The sequence below is a fragment of the Mytilus californianus genome, unplaced genomic scaffold (assembly GCF_021869535.1).
Source record: "Mytilus californianus isolate M0D057914Y unplaced genomic scaffold, xbMytCali1.0.p SCAF_7, whole genome shotgun sequence".
Lineage (NCBI taxonomy): Eukaryota > Metazoa > Mollusca > Bivalvia > Mytilida > Mytilidae > Mytilus > Mytilus californianus.
This window is the reverse complement of record NW_026262723.1, coordinates 111,917,024-111,933,130: the sequence shown is the minus strand read 5'-3', so window position 1 is coordinate 111,933,130 and position 16,107 is coordinate 111,917,024. Positions and strand designations below refer to the sequence as shown.

Here is a 16,107-nt window from a genome sequence, read left to right as displayed (position 1 = left end):
GGTAACAGACCACAGGAAGACATGTCACCCTGGCACGTTATTCTTACTCCCGAGCCGACCAGTCTTTGCTCTGTTCTTAACCAATGCCGCGCGTGCTTAGTGGAGAAGCAACAGATACCAAATTTTCAAATCTTTGGTTTGACCAGGAAGGGGTCGAACCATAAACCGCCCGCAATAGAGGTGAGCACGAGACCAACGAGGAGTAAGCAGGATCAGAAAGATATATAGTACTTTATGTTTCTGGCAGGGTCAGCTAGTATTTTTTAGTATTCACCCCCCCCCCCCCCCCCCCTATAGCTTGACCAAAGGAAAAAACAAGATGTATACAAAAACACAAATTTAACTACAAAAAATACTGACTTCAGTTTTATTTGTATTACAAACCACAGGTACACAACTAAATATATGATTATTTGTTTGCTTGACTTCCAGTGGCAAGTATTTGATGCATGTTCACGACTACAACCAATTAAACAGTAGGTTCTTCAAAGTTGGTGGACCACAATAGAGGGCAGGAAATTTGAATATACCAACATATTTATACCAAATTGATGTCCACTCAACTTTTAAGTCTTAATTACTGCTGCACAGAAGGTTGATTGATTAATGGTTTCAGGGGCAAATACTACATGAGACAAGAGGATGTAACCAATTACGAGAAGTCCAGGAGATAAGACTATGTGGTGCGATTGACCTTGTAATTTAATCTGCAACATTAAGATCTTATATGCATTTACAAGGTTCTTCAAGAAGTATGTGACACACTCACTTATACTGAATTTGGTATTATATGTTGGTAGAAATTGTTTCTGGTCATAGATGTATAAACCTATAGATGAAGTACTCAGAATATGACCCTATATGAGCATCATGTAGTTCCCTTTAAAGTATAAAATACAATGCACTAAGGTGGTGGTCCATGATGTAGAAGATATCCTCCAATGCACTGGGCATGGTAGTCCATGATGTAGAGGATATTCTCAAATGCACTGGGCGTGGTGGTCCATGATGTGGAGGATATTCTCCAATGCATTGAGCGTGGTGGTCCATGATGTAGAGGAAATTCTCAAATGCACAGGGCCTGGTGGTCCATGATGTAGAGGATATTCTCCAATGCACTGGATGTGGTGTTCCATGATATAAAGATATTCTCCAATGCACTGGGCGTGGTGGTCCATGATGTAGAGGATATTCTTCAATGCACTAGGCCTTGTTGTCCATGATGTAGAGAATATTATCCGTTATCCTCCCAACATTACTTAATCATAATTATATGAGAATTATCAGTCAGTCTTATGAGGTGATAATCAAAATGCATAGTTTGTCTCATATGAAAAAAATATGCAATGGCGAGGAGGCAATCAAAATCCTATTTGAGGCTTCTCTGCCAAGCATGCAGCATCTAGGAGGCAATCGAAATCCTATTTGCGGCTTCTCTGCCAAGCATGTAGCATCTAGGAGGCAATCAAAATCCTATTTGAGGCTTCTCTGCCAAGCATGCAGCATCTAGGAGGCAATCAAAATCCTATTTGAGGCTTCTCTGCCAAGCATGCAGCATCTAGGAGGCAATCAAAATCCTATTTGCGGCTTCTCTGCCAAGCATGCAGCATCTAGGAGGCAATCAAAATCCTATTTGAGGCTTCTCTGCCAAGCATGCAGCATCTAGGAGGCAATCGAAATCCTATTTGCGGCTTCTCTGCCAAGCATGTAGCATCTAGGAGGCAATCAAAATCCTATTTGCGGCTTTTCTGTCAAGTATGCAGCATCTAGGTTGGCTCCTAATCAGAACAATGTGTCCAGATAGGATAACCTGTCTTCCTGCAGTCTGTTACCTTGTAAACTAGCATAGGTAGGATAACCTGTCTTCCTGCAGTCTGTTACCTTGTAAACTAACATAGGTAGGATAACCTGTCTTCCTGCAGTCTGTTACCTTGTAAACTAACATAGGTAGGATAACCTGTCTCCCTGCAGTCTGTTACCTTGTAAACTAACATAGGTAGGATAACCCGTCTTCCTGCAGTGTTACCTTATAAACTAGCATAGGTAGGATAACCTGTCTTCCTGCAGTCTGTTACCTTGTAAACTAGCTTAGGTAGGATAACCTGTCTCCCTGCAGTCTGTTACCTTGTAAACTAGCATAGGTAGAATAACCTGTCTTCCTGCAGTCTGTTACCTTGTAAACTAGCATAGGTAGGATAACCTGTCTCCCTGCAGTCTGTTACCTTGTAAACTTACATAGGTAGGATAACCTGTCTCCCTGCAGTGTTACCTTGTAAACTTACATAGGTAGGATAACCTGTCTTCCTGCAGTCTGTTACCTTGTAAACTAACATAGGTAGGATAACCTGTCTTCCTGCAGTCTGTTACCTTGTAAACTAGCATAGGTAGGATAACCTGTCTTCCTGCAGTCTGTTACCTTGTAAACTAGCATAGGTAGGATAACCTGTCTTCCTGCAGTCTGATACCTTGTAAACTAGCATAGGTAGGATAACCTGTCTTCCTGTAGTCTGTTACCTTGTAAACTAGCATAGGTAGGATAACCTGTCTCCCTGCAGTCTGTTACCTTGTAAACTAACATAGGTAGGATAACCTGTCTTCCTGCAGTCTGTTACCTTGTAAACTTACATAGGTATGATAACCTGTCTTCCTGCAGTCTGTTACCTTGTAAACTAGCATAGGTAGGATAACCTGTCTTCCTGCAGTCTGTTACCTTGTAAACTAGCATAGGTAGGATAACCTGTCTTCCTGCAGTCTGTTACCTTGTAAACTTACATAGGTATGATAACCTGTCTTCCTGCAGTCTGTTACCTTGTAAACTAGCATAGGTAGGATAACCTGTCTTCCTGCAGTCTGTTACCTTGTAAACTAGCATAGGTAGGATAACCTGTCTCCCTGCAGTCTGCTACCTTGTAAACTAACATAGGTAGGATAACCTGTCTTCCTGCAGTCTGTTACCTTGTAAACTAGCATAGGTAGGATAACCTGTCTCCCTGCAGTCTGTTACCTTGTAAATTAGTGTATAGAAATTTTTTTCACAATTTGTCAGTTAAGTACAAAGCAGTGTTCATATTCATATTTGATTAACTTCCTTCTTGTCCTGATATGAATGTAATATCTGATGTTGGCTGTTAAATACCATACATCCATTATCATCATTTAGCTAAAGCATGGAAGTAAAGTAGAAAATACAAATGTTATAGTCTCTGCCTTTATTTGACCTTGCTAGAAATAAAACTCAAGATTCCTATGCCCATAGCAAGCATGCCACCATTTGACCACCAAGACAGTTGTAACACAACATGAAAATGAAAACTGAATACTAAAGAAAATATGAGCAAACAATGAATGCACAGTAATTGTTAATTTGAAGACGAATGTAACAGAAAACATTAACACAAATAATGGAACATATTTTTATTGTTAAAAATTGTCGAACAATATATCTTCTTTCCAGGCCTAATTCATAGTTGACAAACAAAGCAAGATAAACAAAGTAATAAATTAACTATTATAAAAACAAAAACAATTATCTTAGCATGAAAATGTGGTTATTGGAAGAGTAATGTCTATATCATTCACAATGATAAAAGTTTTTCTGCTTGATTTTGCTTAAATTTGATTTGAAGTCATTTTTAAATCTTAATATGATGTTTTATTCACCTTTATTCTGAACATATGCTACCCTTCTTTTACTATAAAAAAAATCAAGCTTGACACTATAAAAAGGTGTAGCTGACCTGACCTTAAGCTGGTTGCAAGTTGACTTCTCTACTTTCTTGAAAGAGGGTCAGTTTTGGTTTGCATCATACAGGAAAATTAAATATCTGTGTGAACATTTCACCTAAATGCAAAATGAATCACTAAGGATAATTTTGATACATGTGCCGAATAGAAAAATCCTTTAATACCAATTTAAGTATGAATATATATTCTTTAAGAGTCCTAATTCTCAAGTCATATTTGGTACTATAATCGGTGCAGACATCAAGAAAATTTCAAGGTCAATATCAAGAGTATCTGTACATTTAATTTTTCTATACAATTCTAATACATTCTCATGAAAATATCAAACTTGGCACACAGTAATGCTGAACTGACCTCAACTTTCATTGATAATTTCATCTGTCCCATAAATAAGTGCATTTAACTGGTTCAACTTAACAAAACACACATACTTATCAAATAAACAAAATTATCACACTTGACTGTTTTCATTTTATAGTGTCAAATGGCACAAAGAAATGTCCAATATTTTTGAATGGTGTTGTAATATAATGATAATGAGTGTATTTGCAGATCTATATCAAGATAACGGTAAGTACAGCACCAGAATAAAAACAAAAATCTACATAAAGGCACACCATTCACAGAAAGAAAAGAAAACTTTGCCTTTTAACTAAAAAAATTGTCAAACATGAAATATAATTCGAACATATCATAAATTGTAGAATTTGAATCTTTTTGAAATAAACAAACTATATTTTTTTATGATTTCCAACCATTATATCATATAATATATATATATATATATATATGACATTTAATAAATGTCACTTTTAATGCCATTTGAATAATTCCTCTGACTATGAAATGAAAGTTGTGAGAGGAATTACTTGGTTTGTATATGTGTCCCTTTATAAACCCTAACCATCTAATAAAACCACCGCCTAGAACTAACTTCCCCTTCACAAACCTTTGTTATCTTTTTATCTTTATCACAGTCTTTTTTTTGGTTGTTTTTTAGTATAGTAATCTGGATAAAAATATATCAACATGTCTGAAATTCCAATATTTTTTTAGAGATTACATAAGTCTTGGAAACATTTATAATTTACTACAGCCTCTAAAGTTGTTACTGAAAGAAATAACACTCCATGTTCTTTATGAAGGTTCCTCAAATTACAAATGATGATTTCATCATAGAGTAAGAACTTCATGTACCAACAATTAAATTAGCTTGTACCGAATACTTACATCTGTACATAAATAAATATATCTGACAACAGAGACAGAAAACAGACACAAGACAGACTACCATGTCCATCAAACACAAATAATTCATCGTTTACCCCTTCAATATTTCCCCTTTTTAAACTTCAAAACTTGTGTAAAACATTTTCACTGACTCTTCTTCTATAAATACCTAATAAAATGGTAAACTTATGATGTATTTGTTTATGGGATATTATTCACATTGACTTCTGGCTGTACAGTAGTTATCATAAACAATTCAGTAAGGTAGAAAATATAAGGTATAAAAATAGGTTTAAAAAACATGTTTGATTCACATCAAAGGAAATCTTACAAAACTGTGAGATTTTTAGTTTTAATAACAAGTGTACATCTGCCCTGCAGTTTATATCTGACATTAAAATAGACATTTTATATAAAGGTATGTACAGAATGAATACAATTTACAAGTTAAGCTAAAACAATAGATTACAACTGCATTCACCCAGAATAGTTGATTATTAAAATACCCAAACTGATGATTTTTATGGAGACGGTTCTATATTGTGTACATCAAATCTTTCCATTTATCACAAATTTCTTTTGTTTATGATTTGATATATCCTGGTAAGTGTGTTTTTAAGGTCATCATTATGACAGACTGACAGCTTCGTTCAGGAAAGACGCCAACTGTAATAAATGACTGCGTTTAGATCCTGCTGCTGTGGATGCTGCTGGTTCCCGCCCACTATATCTACAAAATATAGAAAATATTTTACATTTTGTTCCATCAGAAAATAAGACAAACTACATTTCTGTGTTAATATCTTAAAATATCTGTGGTAGTAATTAATAAGAAATTGACATCTTGATAATACTTTCCAGACATCTTACTTTTATGTTACTATATAGTATACTGTATAAATGACTTTTATGTTACTATATAGTATACTATTTAAATGACTTTTATGGTACTATATAGTATACTGTATAAATGACTTTTATGTTACTATATAGTATACTGTATAAATAACTTTTATGTTACTATATAGTATACTGTATAAATGACTAACTTCAATAGGTTAATAATATCATGCATTTATAACAGGCATTCTGAGTTAGACACATGATAATATTTCATTATTATATCCAAGTCGTGTTTAAATGAAATGAAAGTGACTTACCCAATAGTAGCATTAGACATATCAAGTTTATGCAGGACAGTCCTAATTCTGGGTTCTACATAAAACCATGCTCCCATATTTTTGTGTTCCTCCTGTACCCAGTTAATACTGGCCTTGGGATACTTCTGTATCTCTTCCTTCACAAGATCAAATGGGAATGGGGAAATCTAAAAAATAATGTGAATTTCAAGTAAAATTTGTTCTGCAATACGGAAACACATCATACACCATTTCAAATACAACAATTGGTGAAATCTGAAATACAAGTAATGTAGTGTTCTATCTAGAATCTGAGGGAACAGAGGAGCAGTCTAATAAAAGGGGTAATTTTGCAGGGTTATCATTTTCATGGTGGATTTATTATATTGATAAACATGCAAAGTTCTCTTAATCTGAATTTTTTTTTACCAAAGCATAGCTTCCTTCTTACGACAAATATGCCAGGTGCCAGGAATACTAGAAATTGCTTTATTTTTGCATTTGATCATGGATTAACACTATCCAACAGTAACTGATACAATCAGATACATACACAGCTATTATTCATTCTAAATTGTTGGTTCATTGTATTACCAGTACATAAAATTGATCATTCTATTTATAGTAACAGTGGATGTGTTGTTTGGTAGACTGGATTATCTGAAGTAATTTTTTTATCTACACATCCATAGGATGACTGTGGCAAATTAGGGTCCAATGATTTCTAAGGAGACTATCTTTTTAAAACTCAATGAACTGAAGTGTGAAAATGTGATGACAATCTTGGACCTCTCTTCACCATAAAATGTCATCTTAACCAAGTGAAATTAAAAAATTAAATTTAGGAGCTTGGCTTACTATAGGTAAAGTAATTTTCAGCAGAGTAAAATGAAATGATCTCTTTTGATTGAAATGCAGACATATTGCACAAGGTCATGCGTTCTCAGACTGTTTATGATGTCTTAAGGCTAAATCAGTTGATGTGTAGTGATTGATACTTAAATCTAAGAGAACATGATTTATTTATTAGTTGCAATTGGCTTTGAACTAGCTTCGAGTAACAGTGAGTACTCTTATATTGTTGCTTTGTGTGTATTGTTTTTTTGAGTGTGATTCGTACTGATCTATTAAGTTTTATCATTTGCAACTAATTTTTACCCTTTGTTCTTATGGTGTGCTGTTACACCACTGTCCAAGGTTAGGTGAATGCTCACAAACAGGTTTTACCCTGCCAAATTCTTTTTTAAGTGTCTGTCCAAAGTCAGTAGCCTGTTATTCAGTTGGTTCATGTCTGTCATATTTGTTTTATCTTAAATTGTATTGTTTTAAATTAGGCTTTTAGTTTTCTCATTTGGATTGGACATTTTTCATGACAAAGCCATGTAGCTGACAATATGGTATGGGTTTTTCTCATTGTTGAAAGCTATACAGTGACCTATAATTGCTTATATCAACTTCACTTAAACCCTGAAGGATAGTTGTCTCGTTGGCAATCATACTATGTCTTCATATTTTCATATTCTACCTAATACCTAAAGTATGACAAAATTCCTAATTCATTTTCTAATAAAGAAGTAGGAATCTTTTTTGTCATCACCGATGTAGAATATAACTTGTCATAAGAAGTACTAATATTTCTTTCTTTACACCAATGTTGGATTAGTGATAAAGCTATTTGTCTTTTTACCTGTTCAATTCTTGCAATAGCTATCTGATCATTTAATTCCTTCTTTTCTCGTTCATAAATCAGATCATAATAGACTTTGCCACTACAGAAGATCAACTTCTTCACACCGGTGGGGTTCTGTAAAGCAGCTCCTTCCTCTGGTATAACTCTACGGAAACTACTTCCTTCATTCATATCATCGAAGCTAGACATGGCATCCTTGTGTCGTAGCAAACTTTTAGGTGACATGACAATCAGCTAAAAATAATAAAATATGCAATATTGTTATCAATATTTGAAAGAAGTTATTATATTGGCAATAGAGTTATGGCCACTGTCCATGTTAAAACAAACTGAATTTGTATTTCTTGAATTTTCAATTCAGTAACAATACATTTTCAAACTAAATAACACTGTTTTGACTGAACACTAGTTTCAGACTTAATTTAAATTATATAAATGTTCTTTACATTTGTAGACATTGTATATTGTTCAAATTAAATTTTTGCACACCATGATTTAACATAGAAATTGATGACAGTTTAATGAATGATTTATGGTAAAAAATAATTGACAACAGACTTACTGGTCGTCTGAATGGTAAAAGTATCTGCCTCCTCATAGCATGGAAGAAATTGGCTGGAGTTGTAAAGTTACATACAAACCAGTTAATTTCATGCGATTGTTGCGTCACAAAATCCTCGTTTTCAGGCTGAAACATAGATTTTTTTTTTAAATCAGTAAATGGCATCAATATTGTGTAGAAATATTTATAGAATCACTGTATCTTATACTTTATTTCCATTAAAAGCCCATGCATTGTCAATGTGATAAAAACAATAACTAAAAGAAGAATTCAAATATAGAAAAATGTTCAACGAGTGACCGAACAACAAATTCATGTAGTGCATGAGTTCATTATCACTGTTGTTCTGTCACAGGTTGAATATTTTTCTATATTTGAATTCTTCTATTAGTTATTATTTTTATCACATTGACCATGAATGGGATTTTAATGAAAATAAAGTATAAGATACAGTGAAACCTGGGTAAACTGAACCCTGATAAAACCAAATTTCAGTTTAAACAGAACTATTTTCAAAGTCCCATAAAATTTGCCTATCAATTAAAGTTAATCTAGCCTGAACAAACCAAACTCTGTCAATACTTAATTCCAAACGCATTTTGAAGGCTCCTTAGTGAATGTGTATTAAGTAATTGCTTGTCAAAATCAATCGATAGCAATCAAAACAAAAAATATTTTTAATGATTTGCATGAGTTATTAAACAAACACAGCATGACAGAGTATACCCGAGGGTATTTGAAGTTAAATTAACTGGTGAGTTTTTATTATAAACTAATTAGCTTGTTTGTGTACATGTATACAGTGATAAAATGGAAACTTCTGTAAAGAAACATAAAATTGATCAGTTGCCCCCATCGCCGAAAAGGGCAAGAAAGGAACTTTCCCTTGAATACAAATTGGAATTAATTAAATTCATGTGATTCAAATATTTACTGCCACAAATTCATAACTGCCATTCTGTAACTGAACTGTGTAAATCAATTATCGTTTTTAAAGCCATTCACTGGATTGAGAAGTCGTGGAACAAAACAAAATCAACGACTTTTGAATCATGTTTACGGGATGCCAGATTCCCTTTAGAGGCCCTATGAAATGCAGACGATTCTAAAGACCGGGATGATGATGTTCCGTTAGCTATTTAGCTAAGATAAAGTCTGAGAACTTGTGTGTACAGATAATTGACACAGACGATGTTGATCTCGATTACAACTACGGAATCATCATTTGACAGTGATTAAGAATCTGAATTGGCAGTGAATTTACAAATGACAACATCATTATAAAAAGCCAACTCACTCCATGTCAGACATCATTGAACGATTATTATATTTTTACAACGAGGAGCGAGATTGACAAAATGGCATTTGATTAAAAAAATTGTACCTTTCTTCATCTATTTGATATTTTAACTTTATTAACATTTACATCTAAATCATCATGAAGTATACATACTATGCGGTATGGGCTTTGTTCATTGTTGAAGGGCATACAATGACCTATAGTTGTTAATTTCTGTGTCATTTGGTCTCTTGTGGAGAGTTGTCTCAATGGCAATCATACCACTTCTTATTTTTACATGAAACTATATTGTCGTCTGTTGTGTCACTGGTGTCCCTCGTCAGTCAGTGTCAAAATGATTTAAAACTGTCTACTTCTGTTTACCTCTACAATCTGAATACCTGTGAAAACTGAACAAAACACAAAGTCCAGAGGGTGTTCCCTTTGGACAGGTTTCACTGCATAAGGAACTATATCTTTTCTACGCATTCCCAAATCATTTGATGCAACGTCATCGACAATGTCTTTACAACACCAGGGGCGGATTCAGACGGGGGTGTGGCAGGCGTGCGCCCCCCTAAAATCTGCAAAGCATGGGTTGTCCTCAGCTTAATGCAGAATATTTCGATAATTTTACCTCCAAAAAAATTTCAGTTTGCGCCCCCCCCCCCCCCCCACTAACCTAAAATCCTGGATCCGCCCCTGAACACAAATTGTTGTATGACACGAGAAGTGAAATTATTGAATTTATTTCACATGTGAAATTATCAGTTTTTATTTCACTGGGAAAACATGGTATTTCATTGCAACCAATGTAATAACTTTGAATAATGTAACCACTAATGTTTATACACTATCTGCTAACAGAAATATAGATTCTAGATCTGTTGTCATTGGTAATCTTATTTCTCCACTGTAAAATTAACTATCGACATTGGAGAAATATTGTAACTTACCAGAAAACAGAAGGATTTGTTTCACCCATGTTTTGTTGTACATGGGTAAAACTGTTAATGTCCTATCATTATAATAAAAGAGTTGTTAGAGATGTATTTATTATTGAAAGTCAATTATTAGTTTTATACATATACAGTCGAGCCTCGTTGTGTTGAAGTCGAAGGGACCAGACCAAATTATTCGACTTATCCGAGGTTCGACTCATCCAAGGTCGTGTGTGTCGTCATAAATTTGGAATGCATGAAATACGGTATAAGATTTGTGTAAACTAGATACTTTGAACAGTGTGCCTTTTTTCAATATGACACTTTATGATTGTATATTTCTGATGAGGTCGTCTGCTTTACATTAAATTATTAAGAATTTATCGTAATTGTCGTAATCTATTGTATTTAATGAGTTTTAATTCTAACGATTCATTTAATCTCGGCTTGGGTCATTTAAATTCGTTTCGTTTTTATGTCTGAAATATGTTCAAACACAAATGTTACGCTTGAACGATCAACAAAGGTATTAATTACCGGTCACCTTAAACATGTCATTTTGATCTCTATTGAAAATGATTAGGTGAGATAAGAAATACATCTGATTTGAATTTTTATCATTAGATCTCCAAATTTCGAAAATTCTTACTTTCAACTTTGAGACATCGGGGTCAATTTACATTAACTTTACATAGACGGGACTATAATATTTACTCGACTTAACCGAGTATTGGAATCAACCAAGTTCGACTCATCAGAGGTAAATATGCATTGATCGAACGGGAATTTTACCGGGACCGAGAAATTACTTCGACTCATCTGAGTTTTCGACACAACCAAGTTCAACACAATGAGGTTCGACGGTAGTTTACAATGTAGCCACCCGATTTGTGACATTTGTCGCAGGGGAGACAATAAAAATGATTTCTTTGTCTATCTGGCAAACCAGATTCAAGCATACCAAATAAGACTTTTGAAAGTTTTTTTCCTGATGAATCAATACTTACAGGAAAATGATCTCCATCATCATTAGACATTTGCAGAAACCTTTCTAATCTGCCACTGGAATGCTCTGGTCCCTACAATAAAAGTCACAACTTCAATCTTTACTGTATATAATGTACTTTTGAATGAATTTGCTCACACAGTAAATTTTGTCTCAAAATAGCATAAAATTTGAGCTGAGAAATTACCATAATCATTTGATTTATAAAAAAATAAAATTGACCACTTGTAGCAAAATTGTCAAATGTTATATAATTTATCTGAATTTTTAGACATATTTTAAGGGAAAGATATCATTAAAAAAAATGCCCCCACTTGCGTATAACGTTATAAAGGGACATATCTCCAGAACGGTATAAGTGACACCATCCAAATTCAATCATGATCTGAGTTTTGTGATAATAAGCATTCCTTATAAGTTTTATAACATTTGGTTGAGGCAAACTTAAATTAGAGAACGGAAATCAATTTCGGTACGGACTGACGTAAATAAACTGCTTCGCTGAGCGCAGCTAGATACGCCCGCAGAGGTCCAACCCTGAACAGTTGGGACAAAAATGGACACAATATTCAAGCTTGATTCAGGTCCAAATTTGGATTGTAATTAAATACTTGACATATTATAGGTTTCTGAATAAATGTAGTCAAAGATCTTGAAATTGGTTATATGAATTGAATTTATATTCAATTAAAGATTTCTTGCTGTTGTGCAATACTTAGTAAATCTGTTGTCAGACTATAAACAAATAAAGTTCAATTAATTCTCAATGTCATATTAGAAATTTATGAAAATAAAAAGGGAGCTTACATCAATAGATATAAACAATTCACCAAAGTTTCATGAGAATTGGTGACAGAATTTTCGAGTTATTGTCCGAAAACTGGAAAATCACCCCTTTTTTTAATGAATAAAACCCCATAACTCAGAAATGTAAAATGTAAAATTTATTAAAAACGAAAGGGAGCTCACGTCAATAGATATAAACAATTCCCCAAAGTTTCATTAGAATTGCTGAAAGCATTTTTGAGTTTTTGTCCAAAAACTGGAAAATCCCCCCTTTTTTCATGAATAAAACCCTGCAACTCGGAAACGTAAAATCTAAAATTTATAAAAATTGAAAGGGAGCTCATGTCAATAGATATAAACAATTCACCACAATTTCTTGCAAGTTGGTGAAAGTATTCTTGAATTATTGTCCAAAAACTGGAAAATCCCCCTTTTTTTAATGAATAAAACCCCATAACTCGGAAACGTAAAATCTAAATTTTATTAAAAACGAAAGGGAGCTCACGTCAATAGATATAAACAATTCACCAAAGTTTTATGCAAATTGGTTTAAGCATTTTTGAATTAATGTCCGACATGTTGACGACGGACAGACGGACGGACAGACGGACAGACGGACGGACAGACGGACAGACAGACGGACGGACGGACAGACGGACAACGGTATACCATAATACGTCCCGTAAACGGGCGTATAAAAAGGACAAGTTTGTCATTGCACACGGTCATGTTTTTCTTTGACTTTTAATGACGTCTTTACACTAAATCCATTGGATGTTAGATGTGTACAGATTGATATTTTAGTCTTAGATACATGATATTTTTCATTAGTTATTGGCTTTGAACTTGCTGTCAGTAACTGTGTGGACTCTCAGATCTGTACTTAGTGTCTTTTGTTTTTGGGATGTATAAGTACCTGTCCACGTCCACTCTGTGTTTTTGTTAGATGTATTTCTATTTGTATCCATCTGATGAGTTAAGCCTTTTTCAACTGATTTTTATAGTTTGTTCTTATGTTGTACTGTAACACCACTGTCCCAGGTTATAGGGAGGGTTGACACTCACAAACATGTTTAACCCTGCCGCATTCTTTATGTGCCTGTCCCACATCAGTCTGTAGTTCAGTGGTTGTCGTTGCTTCATGTCTGTCAATATTTGTTTTTCGCTAAACAGTTGTGTTATAAATTAGGCTGTTAGTTTTCTCAATTGAATTGTTTCATATTTTTCATGTCGGGCCTTTTATAGCAGATCATACAGAATGGGTTTTTCTCATTGTTGAAGGCCGTACTGTTGCCTATAAATGCATACATCCACTTCATTTGAACTTTGGTGGATAGTTGTCTCATTGGCAATCATCAAAGTCCTTATTTTTATAAGGGTAACATTAAATGCCCCCTCCACTGCGGCGAGTTCATAAAAATTCTGAAAATGAAATCAACAAGATTGCTACGCCACCGTGGGTACTTTTGATATAAATTTGATAAAAATCTGGCAAATATTGTACACATGAGAGCACTAACAATACAATTTTTCATATAATCAATATGTTCAAGGGGAATATTTCTTTTAAAAGTTGTTGATAGCCAAAAAACCAATTTTCAAACTTGTCTGAGACAATTCAAATATAAACCTATGATGCAAGTTTTATAATAAAATGCTTCGCTGGGGCGCAGCTTGATACGACCGCAGAGGTCGAACCCTGAACAGTTGGGGCAAGTATGGACACAACATTCAAGCTTGATACAGCTCTGAATTTGGATTGTTATTAAATATTTGACACAGCATAGGTTTCTGACACAGAAAGAATGTGGTCTAAGAACTTGAATTTTTTTAATTTACCTATTATGGTCCAATGTCCAAAATCAAAATACATGGTTAGATTCAGCATATCAAAGAACCCCATATATTCAATTTTTGTTAAAATCAAACAAAGTTTAATTTTGGACCCCAACTTGAACAAACTTGAAAACTGGGCCCATAATCAAAAATCTAAACACATGTTTAGATTCAGCATATCAAAGAACCCCAAGAATTCAATTTTTGCTAAAATCAAACTAAGTTTAATTTTGGACCCTTTGGACCTTAATGTAGACCAATTTAAAAAACGGGACTTAAAATTAAAAATCTAAATACACGGTTAGATTTGGAATATCAAAGAACCCCAATAATTCAATTTTTGATGAAATCAAACAAAGTTTAATTTTGGACCCTTTTGACCTCAATATGAACCAATTTGATAGCGGGGCCCACAAATAAAAAATCTAAATTCATGGTTAGATTCAGCATATCAAAGAACCCCATATATTCAATTTTTGTTGAAATCAAAAAAAGTTTAATTTTGGACCCCAACTTGGACCAACTTGAAAACTGGGCCCATAATCAAAAATCTAAACACATGTTTAGATTTAGCATATCAAAGAACCCCAAGAATTCAATTTTTGTTAAAATCAAACTAAGTTTAATTTTGGACCCTTTGGACCTCAATGAAGACCAATTTAAAAAACGGGACCCAAATTAAAAATCTAAAAACACGGTTAGATTTGGCATATCAAAGAACCCCAATAATTCAATTTTCGATGAAATCAAACAAAGTTTAATTTTGGACCCTTTTGACCTCAATATGAACCAATTTGATAACGGGGTCCACAAATAAAAAATCTAAATACATGGTTAGATTCAGCATATCAAAGAACCCCATATATTCAATTTTTGTTGAAATCAAACAAAGTTTAATTTTGGACCCCAATTTGGACCAACTTGAAAACTGGGCCAAAAATCAAAAATCTACATACATGTTTAGATTCAGCATATCAAAGAACCTCATATATTCAATTTTTGCTAAAATCAAACAAAGTTTAATTTTGGACCCTTTGGACATTAATGTAGACCAATTTGAAAACTGGACCCAAAATTAAAAATCTAAATACACTGTTAGATTCGGCATAACAAATAAATAAATGTGATCAAAGATTTTACAAATCTAATGCGCCATACTGTGCAATTAAAGATTACTTCTTGAAATTTTTAATATTTGAAATTTGAAAAAAAAAAAATAATTTTGAAGAATAATTCTTTCTAATTTCTGAAATCTGAAATGAGAAAAAATTGGCCCCCCACAATTTCTTTTTATCCCCCCCCCCCCCCTTTGCCCCCCAAAAAATTCTTTCCCTCAAGATATGGTCATAATCTCAATTCAAATTTCCAATGGAGTTGGCAACCATAATTACCCATTTAAATTTACCATAGTGCTAACTTAATCTATTTTATAATAGAATTAATAAAAATATAGTGTCAAATCTTTCATATGGATTTTTTTGTAAAAAAAAAAGATGAAAACATTTGCAGATATTTTTACTGGTCTTCCTTTATAAATATGCATTTCTTCAAACATAATTTAAAAGCAGTGTAAGGGAAGTAACCAAAACGTTGTATTTGGATTACCTCCCTTACACTGTTTTAGATTATCTTTATTGTTCATTAACCATTACTTTATACATAATTTAAAAGCAGTGTAAGGGAGATAATTTCAATGATGTATTTGATTTATCTCCCTTACACTGCTTTAAATTATGTTTTGTACTAAAGTATTTGTCCATTAACCAGGACAACCTTGTTTTCCCCCTTTTTTGCCCCTAATTCCTAAACGGTTTGAGCCATAACCCCCCAAAGCAAATCCTAACCATCCCTTTGTGGTATGGAAACTTGTAGTATAATTTCAGAGAGATCCATA

General features: G+C 33.7%; 1 protein-coding gene across 2 annotated transcripts in view; it reads right to left on the bottom strand.

The window, feature by feature from the left end:
- Positions 1-3,399: 3,399 nt before the first annotated feature.
- The window catches only part of LOC127708568 (2-oxoglutarate dehydrogenase complex component E1-like), a 49,936-nt gene continuing 37,228 nt past the window's right edge, over positions 3,400-16,107 (bottom strand). For both annotated transcript variants that reach the window (XM_052213534.1, XM_052213535.1), the window contains exons 16-20: positions 11,593-11,664; positions 8,366-8,491; positions 7,801-8,037; positions 6,135-6,301; positions 3,400-5,704 (exon numbers count right to left, since the gene is read on the bottom strand). In XM_052213534.1, the coding sequence (XP_052069494.1) occupies positions 5,602-5,704; positions 6,135-6,301; positions 7,801-8,037; positions 8,366-8,491; positions 11,593-11,664 (705 nt within the window). In that variant the 3' untranslated portion in view covers positions 3,400-5,601. The remainder of the gene's footprint in view (positions 5,705-6,134; positions 6,302-7,800; positions 8,038-8,365; positions 8,492-11,592; positions 11,665-16,107) is intronic.